Raw genomic sequence first — 15,711 nt, 5'->3', positions numbered from 1 at the left:
ACCAACCTACAGTTGAAGATACTATTTCAATACTGAGGGGGCTGCGGGAAAGGTATGAGCTTCATCATGGGGTCCGAATTTCGGACAGTGCACTTGTGGAAGCTGCAATTCTCTCAGATCGATATATCAGTGGAAGATTTTTGCCTGACAAAGGTAATAATAGTCTATGCATTCGCAAAAGATTAGTTTTATATGAGCAATATATGCTTCTGGCTTATCCTCCTTTATTACACTTCTAAGTCAATTTTCTTTTCTGGCATCAATGATGCTTATAATGTATAAGACGTTAGACGCTCACTCCTAGCTACTGTCAAATTGCAGCTATTGATCTGGTTGATGAAGCCGCTGCCAAACTGAAAATGGAAATTACTTCTAAACCTACTGCACTTGACGAGATCAACCGGTCAGTCTTGAAACTAGAGATGGAGCGACTCTCTCTAACAAATGATACAGATAAGGCCTCAAGAGACAGGCTAAATCGTCTCGAGACAGAGCTCTCTCTTTTGAAAGAGAAACAGGCTGAGCTCACTGAACAGTGGGAGCATGAAAAGTCAGTAATGACTCGAATTCAATCAATCAAAGAAGAGGTGTGTTATTTTTATTCAAGTGTTCACTCTCTTGTTTAAAATAGATTGATGAAATGTATGTGAAATTTGTTTTGTACTTGTGTCTATATCAACTTAAATAACATGTTAGTAAACAGGTGGTGTTGTTGATTATAATTGAATATAAATTTAATCATGTAAAAAGATTACTTTCTTGTAATTGAACATCAATAGCAGATACTCATCGTTGGTTAATCTCTACATATGCAGATAGACAGGGTGAATCTTGAGATCCAACAGGCTGAGAGGGAGTATGATCTTAACCGTGCTGCTGAATTAAAGTATGGCAGTCTGAACTCCTTGCAACGGCAACTGGAAACTGCAGAGAAGGAGTTGGATGAATACATGAGCTCCGGCCAGTCTATGCTGAGGGAGGAAGTTACAGGAAATGATATTGCCGAAATTGTAAGCAAGTGGACAGGTATACCTGTTTCAAAACTACAACAATCAGAGAGGGAGAAGTTGTTGTATTTGGAAGATGTGCTCCATAAGCGTGTGGTCGGTCAAGACCCTGCTGTTAGGGCAGTAGCCGAGGCAATCCAACGGTCAAGAGCAGGTCTTTCGGATCCTCATCGTCCAATTGCTAGTTTCATGTTTATGGGACCAACGGGTGTGGGAAAGACAGAACTGGCTAAGGCACTTGCTTCCTACTTGTTCAACACAGAAGAAGCACTTGTAAGAATCGATATGAGTGAGTACATGGAAAAGCATGCAGTTTCAAGATTGATTGGAGCTCCACCTGGATATGTTGGGTATGAAGAGGGAGGTCAACTTACTGAGACGGTTCGCCGCAGACCTTATGCTGTTATTCTGTTTGACGAGATCGAGAAGGCACATGCGGATGTTTTCAATGTATTCCTTCAAATCTTGGATGATGGAAGAGTGACCGACTCGCAGGGCCGCACAGTGAGTTTTACTAACACAGTTATCATTATGACCTCGAATGTTGGATCCCAATACATAATCAACACTGATGATGAGACCGAGTCGAAAGAATCAACTTATGAAACCATAAAGCAGCGCGTACTGGACGCAGCAAGAGCTGTTTTCCGCCCAGAGTTCATGAACAGAGTTGATGAGTATATTGTTTTCCAGCCTCTAGATCGTGAACAAATTAGTAGCATTGTGAGGTTACAGGTAATTTAACTACCAAGTACATTCTCAGCTACACTTGAAAATTTCTCTAATATCCAAATTAATTGATGATTCTCATTAGGATTAGCGTGCTTGATCAGTCTATGATTGATGCTAACTACATTCTTGACCTGTTAAAATTCGAAGTTTCATGTTACAGTCGATGGTCTAACACACTCCTCCTCTTGTCAATTACAGTTGGAGCGCGTGCAGAAGAGAATTTCGGACAAGAAGATGAAAATCAAGGTGACAGATGCTGCTATTGAACTTCTTGGAAGTCTAGGGTATGATCCAAACTATGGTGCAAGGCCAGTAAAGCGAGTGATTCAGCAGAATGTAGAGAATGAACTTGCCAAGGGCATTCTTAGAGGAGAATTCAAGGATGAAGACACAATCTTAATAGACACAGAGGTCACAGCATTTTCCAACGGCCAACTTCCCCAACAAAAGCTTACTTTTAGGAAGATTGAACCTGATTCAGCAGAACCTTCCACTCAAGACAGCTTGGAACCTTTTCCACAGACATCTTGAAAGGCTTTATAGTTCCTTATTGCATCACATGCTAAGTGTCATAAATTTGAGTGTATATTGGTTTTGTTAAACCGATTGAATAATGATCCTGGTATAGTTTGCATCAAATATATAGTAACAAAATTGCTTAGTGACCAATGATCAATACAAATACAACACTTCATAATTCACATTTGTCTTCCAAAAAGTATTGTAAATATTATCTAATAACATATCTACTGTGAGATTAGTAAATTAACCCATCATAATTCGTGATGTTAACAGTGCTAAATATGAACAAGGCTTAGTTTGTTTTTAAGCTGTGCCGAACTTGGATGTTAAATCACGGTTTTGGTCAAAATTTTCCCGACTGCAGAACTCCGTTACGCAATAATCAGCTTTACTTTTAATCCCGTTCTTCTGTCAACATATTCATTTTCTGAGATGTGTCCTTTCTTATTCTCTTTATTTGTTACACTTTTTAATATATCTTTCAATTAATAACAACAACAAAGCTTTATCTAGTGAGATTAATATATCTTTAATTAATAAATAAAGAAAGTATACTTTTTGTTTTTAAAATTTATTCAAAATTTCAAAATTACTCTTAAAATTTAATTTATTTTAATTTTGTTTTTAATGTTTTCAATTTGCATCAATCTTATCTCTATATCCAAATTCTTCTGGTCAAAATAGTCAACATTTTTTCCAATGTTACCCTTTAAAAAACTATTCACCATCATAATCATTTTCAAAATATGTTTTTCTCTGACCTCAAACCCTCCTACTTATTTAGAGATATTTTTGAAATTCTTAGAAATACTTTTAAAATTTTTAACAAACTTATAAGACAAACTTAAATAATTTAAGAATGCACCAACAAATAAAAAGAAATGGAAGGAGCATTTAGGAAAGTAGATTAGGTTTGTACTTTTCAGTCTAAACTAATTTTAACTCGATAAAAGTCTACAAAACTAGTGAAAAGATTTTGTGGCGATTCTGATAACATGCTAATGAATCCTCATGGTATACTGAGAAAGTGTTACATCAACAAAATCTCACTCGATACATGGTATATCACATAGTTAGCAGTAATGACTAACAACCATCCATGCCAAAATTCACAAGAAATGTTGGTTCTCAGCATCATGGTCCTTCCTGGGAAATGCTGGCATGATTTGACACACCACAACCTAAAGCTCAAAGCTAAATGGTAATGGTGCACTTGAAGAGAAATCTGACACAGAAGTTCAACCTTCTTGTCAGGACTTGCTGCCAATCTGTTCAAAGACAACGAGAGATGCTATGAGCAATACAGCAGTTATCACATATACCTTCAAGAATGGATAAGACCATATAACTATAAAAATTTGTTTATTAATATTGACCAATACTATCAGACCTTATACGGTATAGCAAAAAGGCCTAATTTTACCAAATGTATAAATTTAGTGCAAGGAAATCCTTCAAATTCAATCATCAAAGTCAGCACTAAACATGATAATGATCCAAAATAAAAATAAAATTTAACAAACCCACCAAATAGCATGATAATTGAGCCTAAAGTGAGGCCAAGTTCTAGCATTAGAAGAGAAACAACAAAATCTTGGGTGAGGAAGTGCTAATAATACAAATTGTATTTAGGGATTATATGTTGAAATGAGGATGCCACTGTCCAACTAAATCTTCCACAGTATCCTTTTATACTTCTATCATGAAGAACTCTTATGGATATATATATATATATGTAAACATAAATAAGCAGAGAGAAAGTACCTAAGAATCAGTTAACTATTCCTCCTCTGATGAGGATACCTCTTCTGAATCAGACAATGGTAACAAGGTGCATGTCCCAAGCATGTGGCCGTTGAGGCACACATAATACTCAACACCATCTTCATAGGAACCCAACCAGGAACTAGCACTTTGAGGGATCATTCTGGCCTGCCGCATGTTCCACAACTTCGCCTTGCAATAAATGCAAACTTGTGTAGGATGGAGTTCTGCAGCCTTGTTAATAAGCATCTTTCTGACCTTGGAAGTTCCGAACGACTTAAACACGCCACGGAAAAATCCTATATTTTTATCTTCACCTTGGTCTGGATGCTCACAAGGATAGGACACATACAGAACATCGGTTCTGCATCGTCGCAAAAGAAAGCTCTTCCCTGAAGTTCTAGAAAACCGAGTCTGATAAACAAAGTGACCGGGGATACCAATTTGACCGAACAAGGTACCATGTGTGCATCCTGTACAGTATATAAGCAGCTTTCCTAGGGCCCTCCAATTCCCATCAACAATGTGGCTCACACCGGATTGCAGATCACGGATCATCCTTGGAGCCCTCGTTCGACAAAACTCTTTCCATAGAACTCTCTTGGCAAGATCATCAAACCATTTGCACACACATGAAAAAGTTGCAATTAGCTTGGGATTCCAATTCAAATTATGAAACAATAAGAATATCACATCTTCACTTATATGCCCTTTAGTGCATTGGCAGCTAGCCGAGTGTATGCATCGGTACTGCTTATTGAGGATCATTTTTTCATCACCTGGCAAGAAAAATTCTCAATAAATTATTATAAGTTATAACAACTCTTTGTTGAAAAACTTTATGGTATCAAATATCAACGAATATGAGAAAGCCTACACACCAAGTTACTTCATGGAATCAAGTAAATATCAACTAATGAAACCAATACCGAACGATGCTAAACCCCTAACTTGAAAACGGAATATTCTAGAACGTCCATCCATGAACTATTCAAGAGAGAAATTTGGTACAACCAAAACTTAATGTATAGCATTCAGTTTTGTTTATTTTCTCACCCCAACAATTATTCATGGATGGAGGAGTACTACATTTTCTCAAGTTCTCAACCAAACACATGAAAAAAGCCAAGAAAGGATCACAGAAACTTCAACACGGTTCCTCTTAGAGACAAAACAAAAGTGAATTCCTACTACAATTCAGGCAAAATTAGAGATTTCCAAAACCCTTCAAGCCCCAGATGATGAAAAATCAACCCAAAACCCAAGCATTGAACTTAGGAGAGGAATTGGTGACAGCAACTTCAAAAATATCAAAAAGATAAAAACTTGAATCATAAAAGAAAAGAATTCCCGTCACCTCAGTTCAATTCACCCTGCTTTCAGCGTAGCCTCCAAACCTTATAACCCCAGAAAAAACCCACCACCGGAACCATTCGGAAAAGAACACAAAGCTAAGAAAAACACCAAAGATCAACACACATAAATATAAGAACTTCCAAGGAAGAAGAAGCAAGTTAGTTGAGTAACTCACCTAACAGCAGGGTCAATTTGGTCAAACAAAAACTTCATAGAAGAATTAAATAAAGGTAACAAGGTAGTTACTTTCAAATGCAGAGAGAAACAGAGAGTTCAAACTTCAAAACGAAGAAGATAGTTTTCTAGCTACGATTTCAATTTGCAACGATAACTGTAAATATATCCATTTTTTTCAATCATAGAGTGCACGGTGTTGGTAGAATCGCCTTAAGAAACAAGGCCCAGTTAAAAAGAGACACCTGTCCAATGACACGTCATCATAGTGATGTGGCATTGTGGATTTTGGTTCTGTGGGGTCCATTATCCATGACGTGTCATTCGCGTACCAACTGAAAGGTCATTTTCGTAAACCAAGGAAGGGGCACGTGTCGCTCTTACAGAGCGAGTTTAATTTGGTAATATAAGCGTGTGCACGTGGCGTTAGCGTAATAAGGGGAAGGTCATTTTCGTAATATGGCGTGTGCTTGAAGCACCACAACATCGTTTTTGATCCAACAAAAGAGGATAAAAAAATAGTAATTTGTAAAAAGTTTAGATTTTTTTGTGTCGGAAGTAGGAACCAAATATTTTTGTTGGCTCAAGTAGCAACGTGGCAGCTCCAGAATGCTCCAAGTTTCAGTTCCCTTTTCCAATTTTGTGATTAAAAATATAAATATCTTTGTGTAACTGTTTTGCTTGTGTGTTTGCTTATGTCAAACACTCAAACCAAAGTAGGCTTCTGAGATATTTTCATTTTTCAAAATCTCACTCACTCCAATGACCATTATTGTATCTAAATTTTAATGAATATGACCAGAAAACATGTTATATGAAGCAGGATCTAATCATCTAGTTTGGATAAAGAAAAAATCAATTGAATATTCAATCAAGAACATGAATGTGATAGAAGACGACAAATGTTGAAAGATAAAAAAAGGTTAAAATAAAATTATATACAAAATAGTTAAAAGAGATTTTTGTATAGATAGTTATTGTAGAAATAAAAAAAAACTCAATGGCAATTAAAATATTTTTTTTAATTTATATACCTGATATTATTTAATAGAATAAGACTTTATTGATTATTGTTGTTGTTATTATATATAATAAAACTATGAAAAAAAAAAAAGATGAAGAGTGATTTTCAAAGAGCACGATAAGAGTAAGAGTGATCTTCAAAGAGAACGCATAGAGTGTGATAAGAATAATCTTTAGAGAGCGCACGTAGAGCGCAATAAAAGTGTAGATGGAACTGCTGAAACAAAATGCAGACAGAATTGTCAGAAAGAAGTGCAGACGGAACTGCTGAAAGAAAGCACGGACGGAACTACCGGAATGAAGGCAACTGCGGGGAGAAGGCGCAGACGGAACTGCCGGAAGAAGGCGCAGACGGAACTACCGGAAGGAAGCGCGGACGGAACTGCCGGAAGGAAGTACAGACGAAACTGCCGATAAGAAATTCATATTTATTTTTGAAAATTATAGTCACAGTGAATGATTTATTCCATGAATGGTAGTTGTTTTATGTGAGAATAGGGATAATCAAGACTAAGGTAGATTTTCACTTGGATGGATATAATAGGGCTTGGTTGGATCTTGAACTAAATTGAAATATTGATTATTCATTGTGGAAGGGAATTGAAAGGGCTCATTTTTTTCATTATGGGTTTGGTATTGGTGTTGTCCAATAAAATGGATGCATGACCAATATTTCCACTGCTATGGAAGTTACTCAAAACGTGGGTTACGCTTAGCTTTGTTTTTATTTATTTTATTTTATTTTTTGAGAGAAAAAGACAAACGCAGCATGCGTTTTGTTTTTTCAAAACATTTTAATTTTTTTTTTAAATTTCCTTTTAACCTAATCGTAGGCTACGTTTTGATGTGGGCATAAAAAAAAGTTTTTTTGAAGTAACAAAACGCATCTTGTGTTTTATTTTTTGGTGTCAGCTTTTTCATAAACGCAGGTTGCGTTTTATGGGCTGTCAGCTTTTTTTTTTGGAGAAACTAAAAACGTATGTTGCGTTTTGTTTTAAAAAAATATTTTAAACAAGGGTCCGGCCTATAAATACGAAGCAACACTCTCATTCAGCTTGCCTTACTCCATTTTTACTCATTGTATTCTTCTTTCTTACACATATGTCGTAGTGCTGAGTTTTTTTGGCAGTCAGGTGTGTCAAAAAAATCGGATTAGGTGAGATTGCAGTTATGGAAAATATTGCAAATTTACGAGTATATTATAACGGTGAGGTTATACTAAACACACATGAGGAATAACTTTTGTTTGTGAATGTCCGTTGTCATTTGCTATTCCATGTACCATGAGTTTTGTAGAGTTGCAAAATGGACTTTGTAATAACATTCAAAGCCACATTTCAAAAAAGGTGAGCAATATTTTATACAAGAATCCTGTACAAGTATTTGGTGGGCTGATACAGTTTCAAATGATGCCCATCACTGACGATGCCAGTATGCAGCAGATGTTATGTATTTATCAACAAACTCAATTTCATGTGCCGATGATAGAGCTGTACGTTGAGTTCGAACAGCAGTCAGAGTTGGGCGAGGTTGGAGAGGAGGTCAATGTTGATGAGCTCAGGGATATAGATTGGGAAGAAAATAATAATGACAGTGAAGAGGAATTCGAAGCTAACTATGAATTAATAATAATAGAGTAAATGACAAATTCGTCCCTGACCTTTTTTACCGCGGACTTTTTCGTCCTCGATGGTTGGGAAATACGTTAATGTCCCTGACCCCCCAGAAAACTAGACATTTTTACCCCTCCGTTAGAGTGTCTCCGTTTAGCCCTGACGGAAAATGGTGACGTGGCTCCGTGGCGCTGAGCTGGCCGTAACGGGCTGCCACATCGGCTGGGCTTTCCAAAAGAGGACAAATATGTCCTCAGAGCCCAAAACGCAGCCGTTTCTCCCCAACCTTTCGAAACTAAGCATAACTCACACACGCAATACACATAACACCAAAACGATCAAAATTCCTCCCCCTGTTTCTCCTTCCAAAAATTGCACTACGTGAAAGAGCAATCGGCGTTCGGTAAATTAGCTGTCGAAGGCAAGAAAGAAGGTTACTGTGGAGGTTAGCACTGCCGTCTTCCTTTCAAGGTAAGATCGCCTTCCTTACTCCTGAAGTTTCTGTAGTTTGTACTAAGGGTGAAGTGATCATGCGTGCATGTTGACAGTGTGTGTAACAGTGGTGTAATGAGGGCAAAAAATAGTTTTTAGAGCATGATGTGTAGTAGTCGTAGGAGGTATTGTGTTAGGGCAATGGGGGGTTATGTAATAAATTTTGAATGTAATGTAGTATTGACACATAGTTGTTTGTTGGTAAATTTCAGATGGTGGATGTTTTTGTGGTGCCAGTTTTTCACCACGGAGGTAGCTTTGTGAGAGGTAGTGATGGTGTTCTTGTTTATCAGAATGATAAAGAAGAGAGGTTCTCGGAGATGGACCTAGATTTTGTGAACTTCGGGGACCTTGTAACCTTATTTAAGGGTTTGGGATACCAGTCGTACAAGGCAGTATACTGGTATGATCGAACAAGTGGGTTGCTTGAGTCTGGGCTGAACGAGTTAACCGGGGACGCAGGGATCAATGCAATGCGGGATAACTTAGTGAAGGACCAACAGTCTCTCGAGTTCCACATTTACTTTGACCACCCCGTTGATGCTCCGGAGGTAGTAGATGATGCTGGCAAGGATGGTGACGATGAAGTGGATGTGGATGAAATATTAAAGGAATTAAAGACATCCTCTTCATCGGATGATAGGTATGAGAGCACCGAAGATGTATTATATAAACCTCCACCAGCTGGGTTGGAGAGTGATGGAAGTGATTTTGACAGTAGTATAGGGGCTGTTGGTGGTAAGAGGAAAAGAGTAACGGAGCCAAAAAAAGAAGGTGATAACCCCCAAGAAGAAAGTCACAAAGAGACAAGGGATGAAGGATAAGTATAAGAAAGGTAAGAAGAATGTGCAAGATGGTAAAAGGGAGAATCCAAGTGGAGAAGATAGCGGTCAGACTAAAAAAGGGGCAGCTGGTGAAGGTGGTTTAGGGTCTGCTGCTGGGCCTAGTGATGGAGGAGGTGGTGGCAATAGGCCTGGAATGGATAATGTAGGGAGATACTATGTAAGTGAAGTCCTCACAGAGCCTGAGGAAATCATGTTTGAGTACGAGTCCGAAGAATTACACACACCTATGGGATCAGAGGATGAAGGTGAAGGCCACAAGTTTCCAGAGTTTGATGATGACTATGCTCATGGTCAGGGCAGATTTGAGTTAGGGATGAGGTTTGCAACTGTTGAACGGTTTAAAGATGTGGTGAAGGACTCCTTCATTACTGAAGGTAGGGAGGTTAAGTGGATCAAGAATGATAGGGAGAGAGTGAGAGTGGGCTGCAAGGATGAAGAGTGCAATTTCTTGGTTCATCTTTCTTATAACAAAACTCTGCAATGTTACCAAATTAAGACATACCAACCAAAGCATAGTTGTGCAAGGGATTTAGGGAGTAACGCAGCTGACCAGCATTGGATCAGCAGGAAGATAGTGAAGCGGATGGCTACCCAACCACATATGACCACTAGGGAGGCAATTGAATTCCTAAGGGAAGAATTTTTGTTAGCTTCCCATCCCAAGATGGTGTACAGAGCAGTGGTTGAGGCTAGGGATAAAATAATGGGCAACGAGAAGGATCAATACAAGAGGACAAGGGAGAAAATTGTGAAGAGGATGGCTACCCAACCACACATGACCACTAGGGAGGCAACTGAATTCCTGAAGGAAGAATTTTCTTTAGCTCCCCATCCTAAGATGGTGTATAGAGCAGTGGTTGAGGCCAGGGATAAGATTATGGGAAACGAGAAGGAATAATACAAGGGACAAGGGACTATTGTGAGCAAATTTTAAGTACTAATCCAGGATCTAATGCAAGGTTGGAACTTATGACAATCCCAGAAGCTCCCCCTGTTTTCGACAAAATATACATATGCTTAGATGCCTGTAAGCGAGGGTTCAAAGAAGGGTGTAGGTCTTTGCTGCACCTGGATGGATGCTTTCTCAAGACATACTACATGGGGTGGCTTCTAGCAGCAGTTCCCCAAGACACAAACAACCAATTTTATGTTGTTGCATATGGGGTTGTGAGGGCTGAGACGAAGGATGCCTGGAAATGGTTCTTGACTAACCTTCAGGCAGACATAGGAGACGATGCAAATCATGGCTGGAACTTCATTTCAGATCAACAAAAGGTATTATGCATTATTGGTTCATTAATTTCGCACTGCATATATTTGCTGAACTGTAAATGATGGTTGCTCATGTTCAATGCAGGGTTTACTCCCTGCCTTAAAGGAAGTCATGCCAAAAGCCAGGCACAGGAACTGCGTGATGCACATGTGGAAGAACTTCGTTAATAGGTTCAAAGATTTATACATAAGAGAGGTTGTCTGGGAGTGTGCCAGATGCACAACAGTTGCAGAGTTCAAAGACTGTATGGAAAGGCTGAAGGCAGTGAATCAGGGGCTTGGGAATACCTCTCCAAGTTTGAGCCAGAGACATGGGTCAAGGCTTATTTCTCGCATGGGCCTAAGGTTGATAACCTCACTAACAACATGTGTGAGGTCTTCAACGCCAAAATTGTTAATTACCGCTGCAAGCCAATCCTAACTATGTGCGAAGAAATCAGGTGTTACCTGATGAGGAGGATGGTAAATCACAAGCGAGTCTTGGAAAATCACCCTGGTAAACTAGCACCAGTACAACAAAAACGGATGGAAAGACTACTTACTCTTGGGACAAAGTGGACAGCAGAGTGGGTTGGAGATAATGAAAGAAAAATGTTCGAAGTGAGCCGCAAAGGAAGCAAGGTAGATGTGGACCTCATTAAGTACACCTGCTCCTGCAATCGATGGCAACTTATCGGTAAACCACAAATCTAATTATAACCTGTTAATTACATTGTTAATTGTTTTATCACCTATAATTTAACTTGTATTTGTTCTATGATCAAATCGAAAACATTTCTTGGTTAGGGATGCCATGCACACATGCACTTGCTGCTATTGTGAAGAGGCGTGACAAGACAGAAGACTATGTGCACCCCTGGTTGTGTATGGAATCAATCAGGAGGACATATTCACACTGCATCAAACCAGTCCCCAGTGCAGAATTCTGGCCTCGTACTGAGTACTCACAACCAGAACCCCCCATCATCAAGAGACCTATTGGACGGCCAAAAGTTCACAACAGATAGAAAGATCCTGCTAAGCCATTGATGCAAGGTGGAAAATTGAAGAAGTCATTCTCGGTGGCTTGCAGTAAGTGTGGTGAAAAGGGCCACAACTACAAAACCTGCAAAGGAGCTCCATCAAATCCCAACTGGAGGCCTAAGACGAAGAAGCCTAAGAAGCAAGGAGGAACCAGCTCTCAACAACTAGTTGTGCTTCCTTTGTCCCAGTCAGCTCCACCCCCAATGGTAAGTTTGCATTGTCAGGGACTTATCTGTCTGATTTCCATATAGTTCAAGGGTTAATGAGTATTAGTAAGGTATTCGTCAAGGATCAGGATGTTAGCAACACTTCTCGCCCAAAACCATCAAAATTCAGACCAAAGCAGAAGATCTTCAGGCCACCGGCACCACTGGTTCAAGGACAGTCTGGCACAACGCAGGAAGCAGCAGCTCAGGAAGTCTTCCAAAGAACGTCACCAAGTGACCCAGCATCTAGGGAATCAACATGAGTGAAGGCTGACGATATTATGATTTTTTTTTTTTTTGTTTACATGTGATCCAATATAACTGATAACCACAAATTCTATATACAATTTCCTTTTTTTGATTTGGGTCTTTATTTTGAGTTAAAACAGCACTTGTCAAGTAAGGAGATGTTAACAGTAGCATTCCTTTTATTTTGATGTCAGTTTAGATGATGAATGTATACTTTTACACTCTAAATATCAGTTGTTGAAACTTTTATTTCCTGTGATTTTTCCAACTTTTGTTACACACAAACATAATCACAAACATGACCCAAAGTGATACCAGATGCACAAATGATTTAATACATTTTATTTCCAACATTTTCACCAATCTTACATCATTCCTTACAACTAAATAAAGCAAAAATCAGGACAACAAACATCACACATATGCTCCACCCAATTGAATTTTTTTTAACCTCTAACGTTTCTATCCTCTTCTCCAACAACAATATCCTGTTTTCCATGTCTTTCATCCTGAGATGCTCTTCACCATGCAGAATTTGCTCCTGCCCCAGGTACCTTGTAACACCAGTACCAAGACCGGCTACGTGCTTGTCCAGCCACAAAAAAAACTTGCAGCATGGTTGTCTTACCTGCACAAAATCAATCCTCAAGGCTCAGAAAAAGTTGGAATTGAGGATAAACCCTAACACAAATGGAGTTACACAGATGTCCTTTGCTTACCTTATAAAAGGGTCATCCCAGAAACAATCTGTTCGGATTGCTGCTCGTCCTCGACATGAACATGATTGCATTTTCTCCACAGAAGCACCTTGGTGACACACCCTCTTTTCCATCATTGCCGTTCCGAACTGGGCCCCTTCTCGAGCTTGACGACACTCCTTCGGATGCCATGGCCGCAATGCTCCCTTTCTTCCTTCACCCGCTTCACTATCAGACTGTGTTCGAAGGATTAGGGTTCAAGGATTTCATAGATTGGGGATGTGGGAGAAACGACTGCGTTTTGGGCTCTGGGGACATATTTGTCCTTTTTTGAAAAGCCCAGCCGACGTGGCAGCCCGTTACGGCCAGCTCAGCGCCACGGAGCCACGTCACCGTTTTCCGTCAAGGCTAAACGGAGACACTCTAATGGAGGGGTAAAAATGTCTAGTTTTCTAGGGAGTCAGGGACATTAACGTATTTCCCAACCCTCGAGGACGAAAAAGTCCGCGGTAAAAAAGGTCAGGGACGGATTTGTCCTTTACTCTAATTTATACAACACAAAACAATGTATATTTTTTTTTTTTTTTTGTTTACATGTGACCCAATGTAACTGATAACCACAAATTCTAGATACAATTTCCTTTTTTTGATTTGGGTCTTTATTTTGAGTTAAAACATCAATTGTCAAGTAAGGAGATGTTAATGGTAGCATTCCTGTTATTTTGATGTCAGCTTAGATGATGGATGTATACTTTTACACTCTAAATATCAGTTGTTGAAACTTCTATTTCCTGTGATTTTGCCAACTTTTGTTACACACAAACATAATCACAAACATGACCCAAAGTGATACCAGATGCACAAATGATTTAATACATTTTATTTCCAACATTTTCACCAATCTTACATCATTCCTTACAACTAAATAAAGCAAAAATCAGGACAACAAACATCACACATATGCTCCACCCAATTGAATTTTTTTTAACCTCTAACGTTTCTATCCTCTTCTCCAACAACAATATCCTGTTTTCCATGTCTTTCATCCTGAGATGCTCTTCACCATGCAGAATTTGCTCCTGCCCCAGGTACCTTGTAACACCAGTACCAAGACCGGCTACGTGCTTGTCCAGCCACAAAAAAAACTTGCAGCATGGTTGTCTTACCTGCACAAAATCAATCCTCAAGGCTCAGAAAAAGTTGGAATTGAGGATAAACCCTAACACAAATGGAGTTACACAGATGTCCTTTGCTTACCTTATAAAAGGGTCATCCCAGAAACAATCTGTTCGGATTGCTGCTCGTCCTCGACATGAACATGATTGCATTTTCTCCACAGAAGCACCTTGGTGACACCCCCTCTTTTCCATCATTGCCGTTCCGAACTGGGCCCCTTCTCGAGCTTGACGACACTCCTTCGGATGCCATGGCCGCAATGCTCCCTTTCTTCCTTCACCCGCTTCACTATCAGACTGTGTTCGAAGGATTAGGGTTCAAGGATTTCATAGATTGGGGATGTGGGAGAAACGACTGCGTTTTGGGCTCTGGGGACATATTTGTCCTTTTTTGAAAAGCCCAGCCGACGTGGCAGCCCGTTACGGCCAGCTCAGCGCCACGGAGCCACGTCACCGTTTTCCGTCAAGGCTAAACGGAGACACTCTAATGGAGGGGTAAAAATGTCTAGTTTTCTAGGGAGTCAGGGACATTAACGTATTTCCCAACCCTCGAGGACGAAAAAGTCCGCGGTAAAAAAGGTCAGGGACGGATTTGTCATTTATTCATAATAATAATAATAATCACAATAATAATAATAATAATAATAATAATAATAATAATAATAGTAATAATAACATTAATAATAATAACAATAACAATAACAATAAAAACCAATACCGTCGCGCAAGTGAAATACCAACATCGCCGAGCTGATCGCGGGGTATAGGTGCCAAGAGCGGCATACGCTCAACAAAAAGCAGTGTCAGTGGTCCATCCATCTCTTTACAATTGTATCGTGATGCACGACACAACGATCTGTACAGATGTGCCAAACTGGCTGCCCCCAACTGTATGATGATATCCGGTGAAAATCCCGAAGTAGCGGTAGAAACTTCGAGTTCAATGAAGTGGTCGACTTATCCATAAACACAATAGTTCTGAGCACGCAGAAAATGTGTGCCCGGACGTACCGCTCAACCGACTCCTGAGTATCACACGACTCGCTGTCTCTGCACCGCCGGACCTATGCAATATTAACCTTCCCCAACACGTGATCTTGCGGACCGGCCTCCTGACCAAAACACGCAATGCAGTTCTCCACCAAAAACTGGTAACTGCTGTCTGATCTACCCGTAACGGCCTCTCCATTAATTGGGAGACCAAGAATATAGGTCACATCTTCCAGCGTCACCGTGACTTCACCAACCGGAAGATGAAATGTGTGAGTCTCTGGCCGCCAGCGTTCCACCAAGGCACTCAGTACTGCAAAATGACCTCTCATTTTGCCTATTCGTGAAACGTGTTGAAATCCAGTAAACTCCAATGCCGCTGCGGCTACCTCGTTAAAGATATCGAGCGGATCGAGTTTTCTAGGCAACAAATTCCTGTTAGCCTGCAAAAAAAATGTTAATTATTAAATTCTAAATAATATCGATTAATAATTTGTTAAAAAAAAATAGCAACAAAAACTAAACATTATTATTATTATTATTATTATTATTATCTTAAAATATAATAAT

At 39.4% G+C, this 15,711-nt stretch overlaps 3 protein-coding genes across 5 annotated transcripts in view; 2 read left to right on the top strand and 1 right to left on the bottom strand.

The window, feature by feature from the left end:
• Positions 1–2,440, top strand: part of LOC107635374 (chaperone protein ClpB3, chloroplastic) — a gene marked incomplete in the record, with an annotated part of 5,550 nt that extends 3,110 nt beyond the window's left edge. The window contains 4 exon segments of the mRNA XM_016338844.2: positions 1–153; positions 322–587; positions 816–1,742; positions 1,938–2,440. Of these exon segments, the coding sequence (XP_016194330.1) occupies positions 1–153; positions 322–587; positions 816–1,742; positions 1,938–2,270 (1,679 nt within the window).
• LOC107635375 (EID1-like F-box protein 2) lies at positions 3,155–5,731 on the bottom strand. 3 transcript variants are annotated; one of them, XM_016338845.2, is made up of 4 exons: positions 5,557–5,716; positions 5,383–5,476; positions 4,026–4,804; positions 3,155–3,529 (listed from the first exon to the last, which is right to left on the bottom strand). In XM_016338845.2, exon 3 carries the CDS (start codon positions 4,791–4,793, stop codon positions 4,041–4,043), a length of 753 nt encoding a protein of 250 aa, XP_016194331.1. In that variant the 5' UTR covers positions 4,794–4,804; positions 5,383–5,476; positions 5,557–5,716; the 3' UTR covers positions 3,155–3,529; positions 4,026–4,040. The 3 variants fall into 3 exon arrangements, with proteins under 3 accessions (XP_016194331.1, XP_016194332.1, XP_020977714.1); XM_016338846.2 differs by lacking the exon at positions 5,383–5,476 and having other exon boundaries at positions 5,557–5,731; XM_021122055.1 differs by lacking the exon at positions 5,383–5,476 and having other exon boundaries at positions 5,628–5,651.
• On the top strand, positions 10,498–11,807 carry LOC107637321. Its single transcript, XM_016340750.1, has 4 exons — positions 10,498–10,803; positions 10,886–11,145; positions 11,241–11,476; positions 11,587–11,807. The coding sequence occupies exons 1-4, from the start codon at positions 10,498–10,500 to the stop codon at positions 11,805–11,807; spliced, it is 1,023 nt and encodes a 340-aa protein (XP_016196236.1).

The sequence above is a fragment of the Arachis ipaensis genome, chromosome B04 (assembly GCF_000816755.2).
Source record: "Arachis ipaensis cultivar K30076 chromosome B04, Araip1.1, whole genome shotgun sequence".
Lineage (NCBI taxonomy): Eukaryota > Viridiplantae > Streptophyta > Magnoliopsida > Fabales > Fabaceae > Arachis > Arachis ipaensis.
This window is presented reverse-complemented; position numbering and strand designations above follow the sequence as displayed.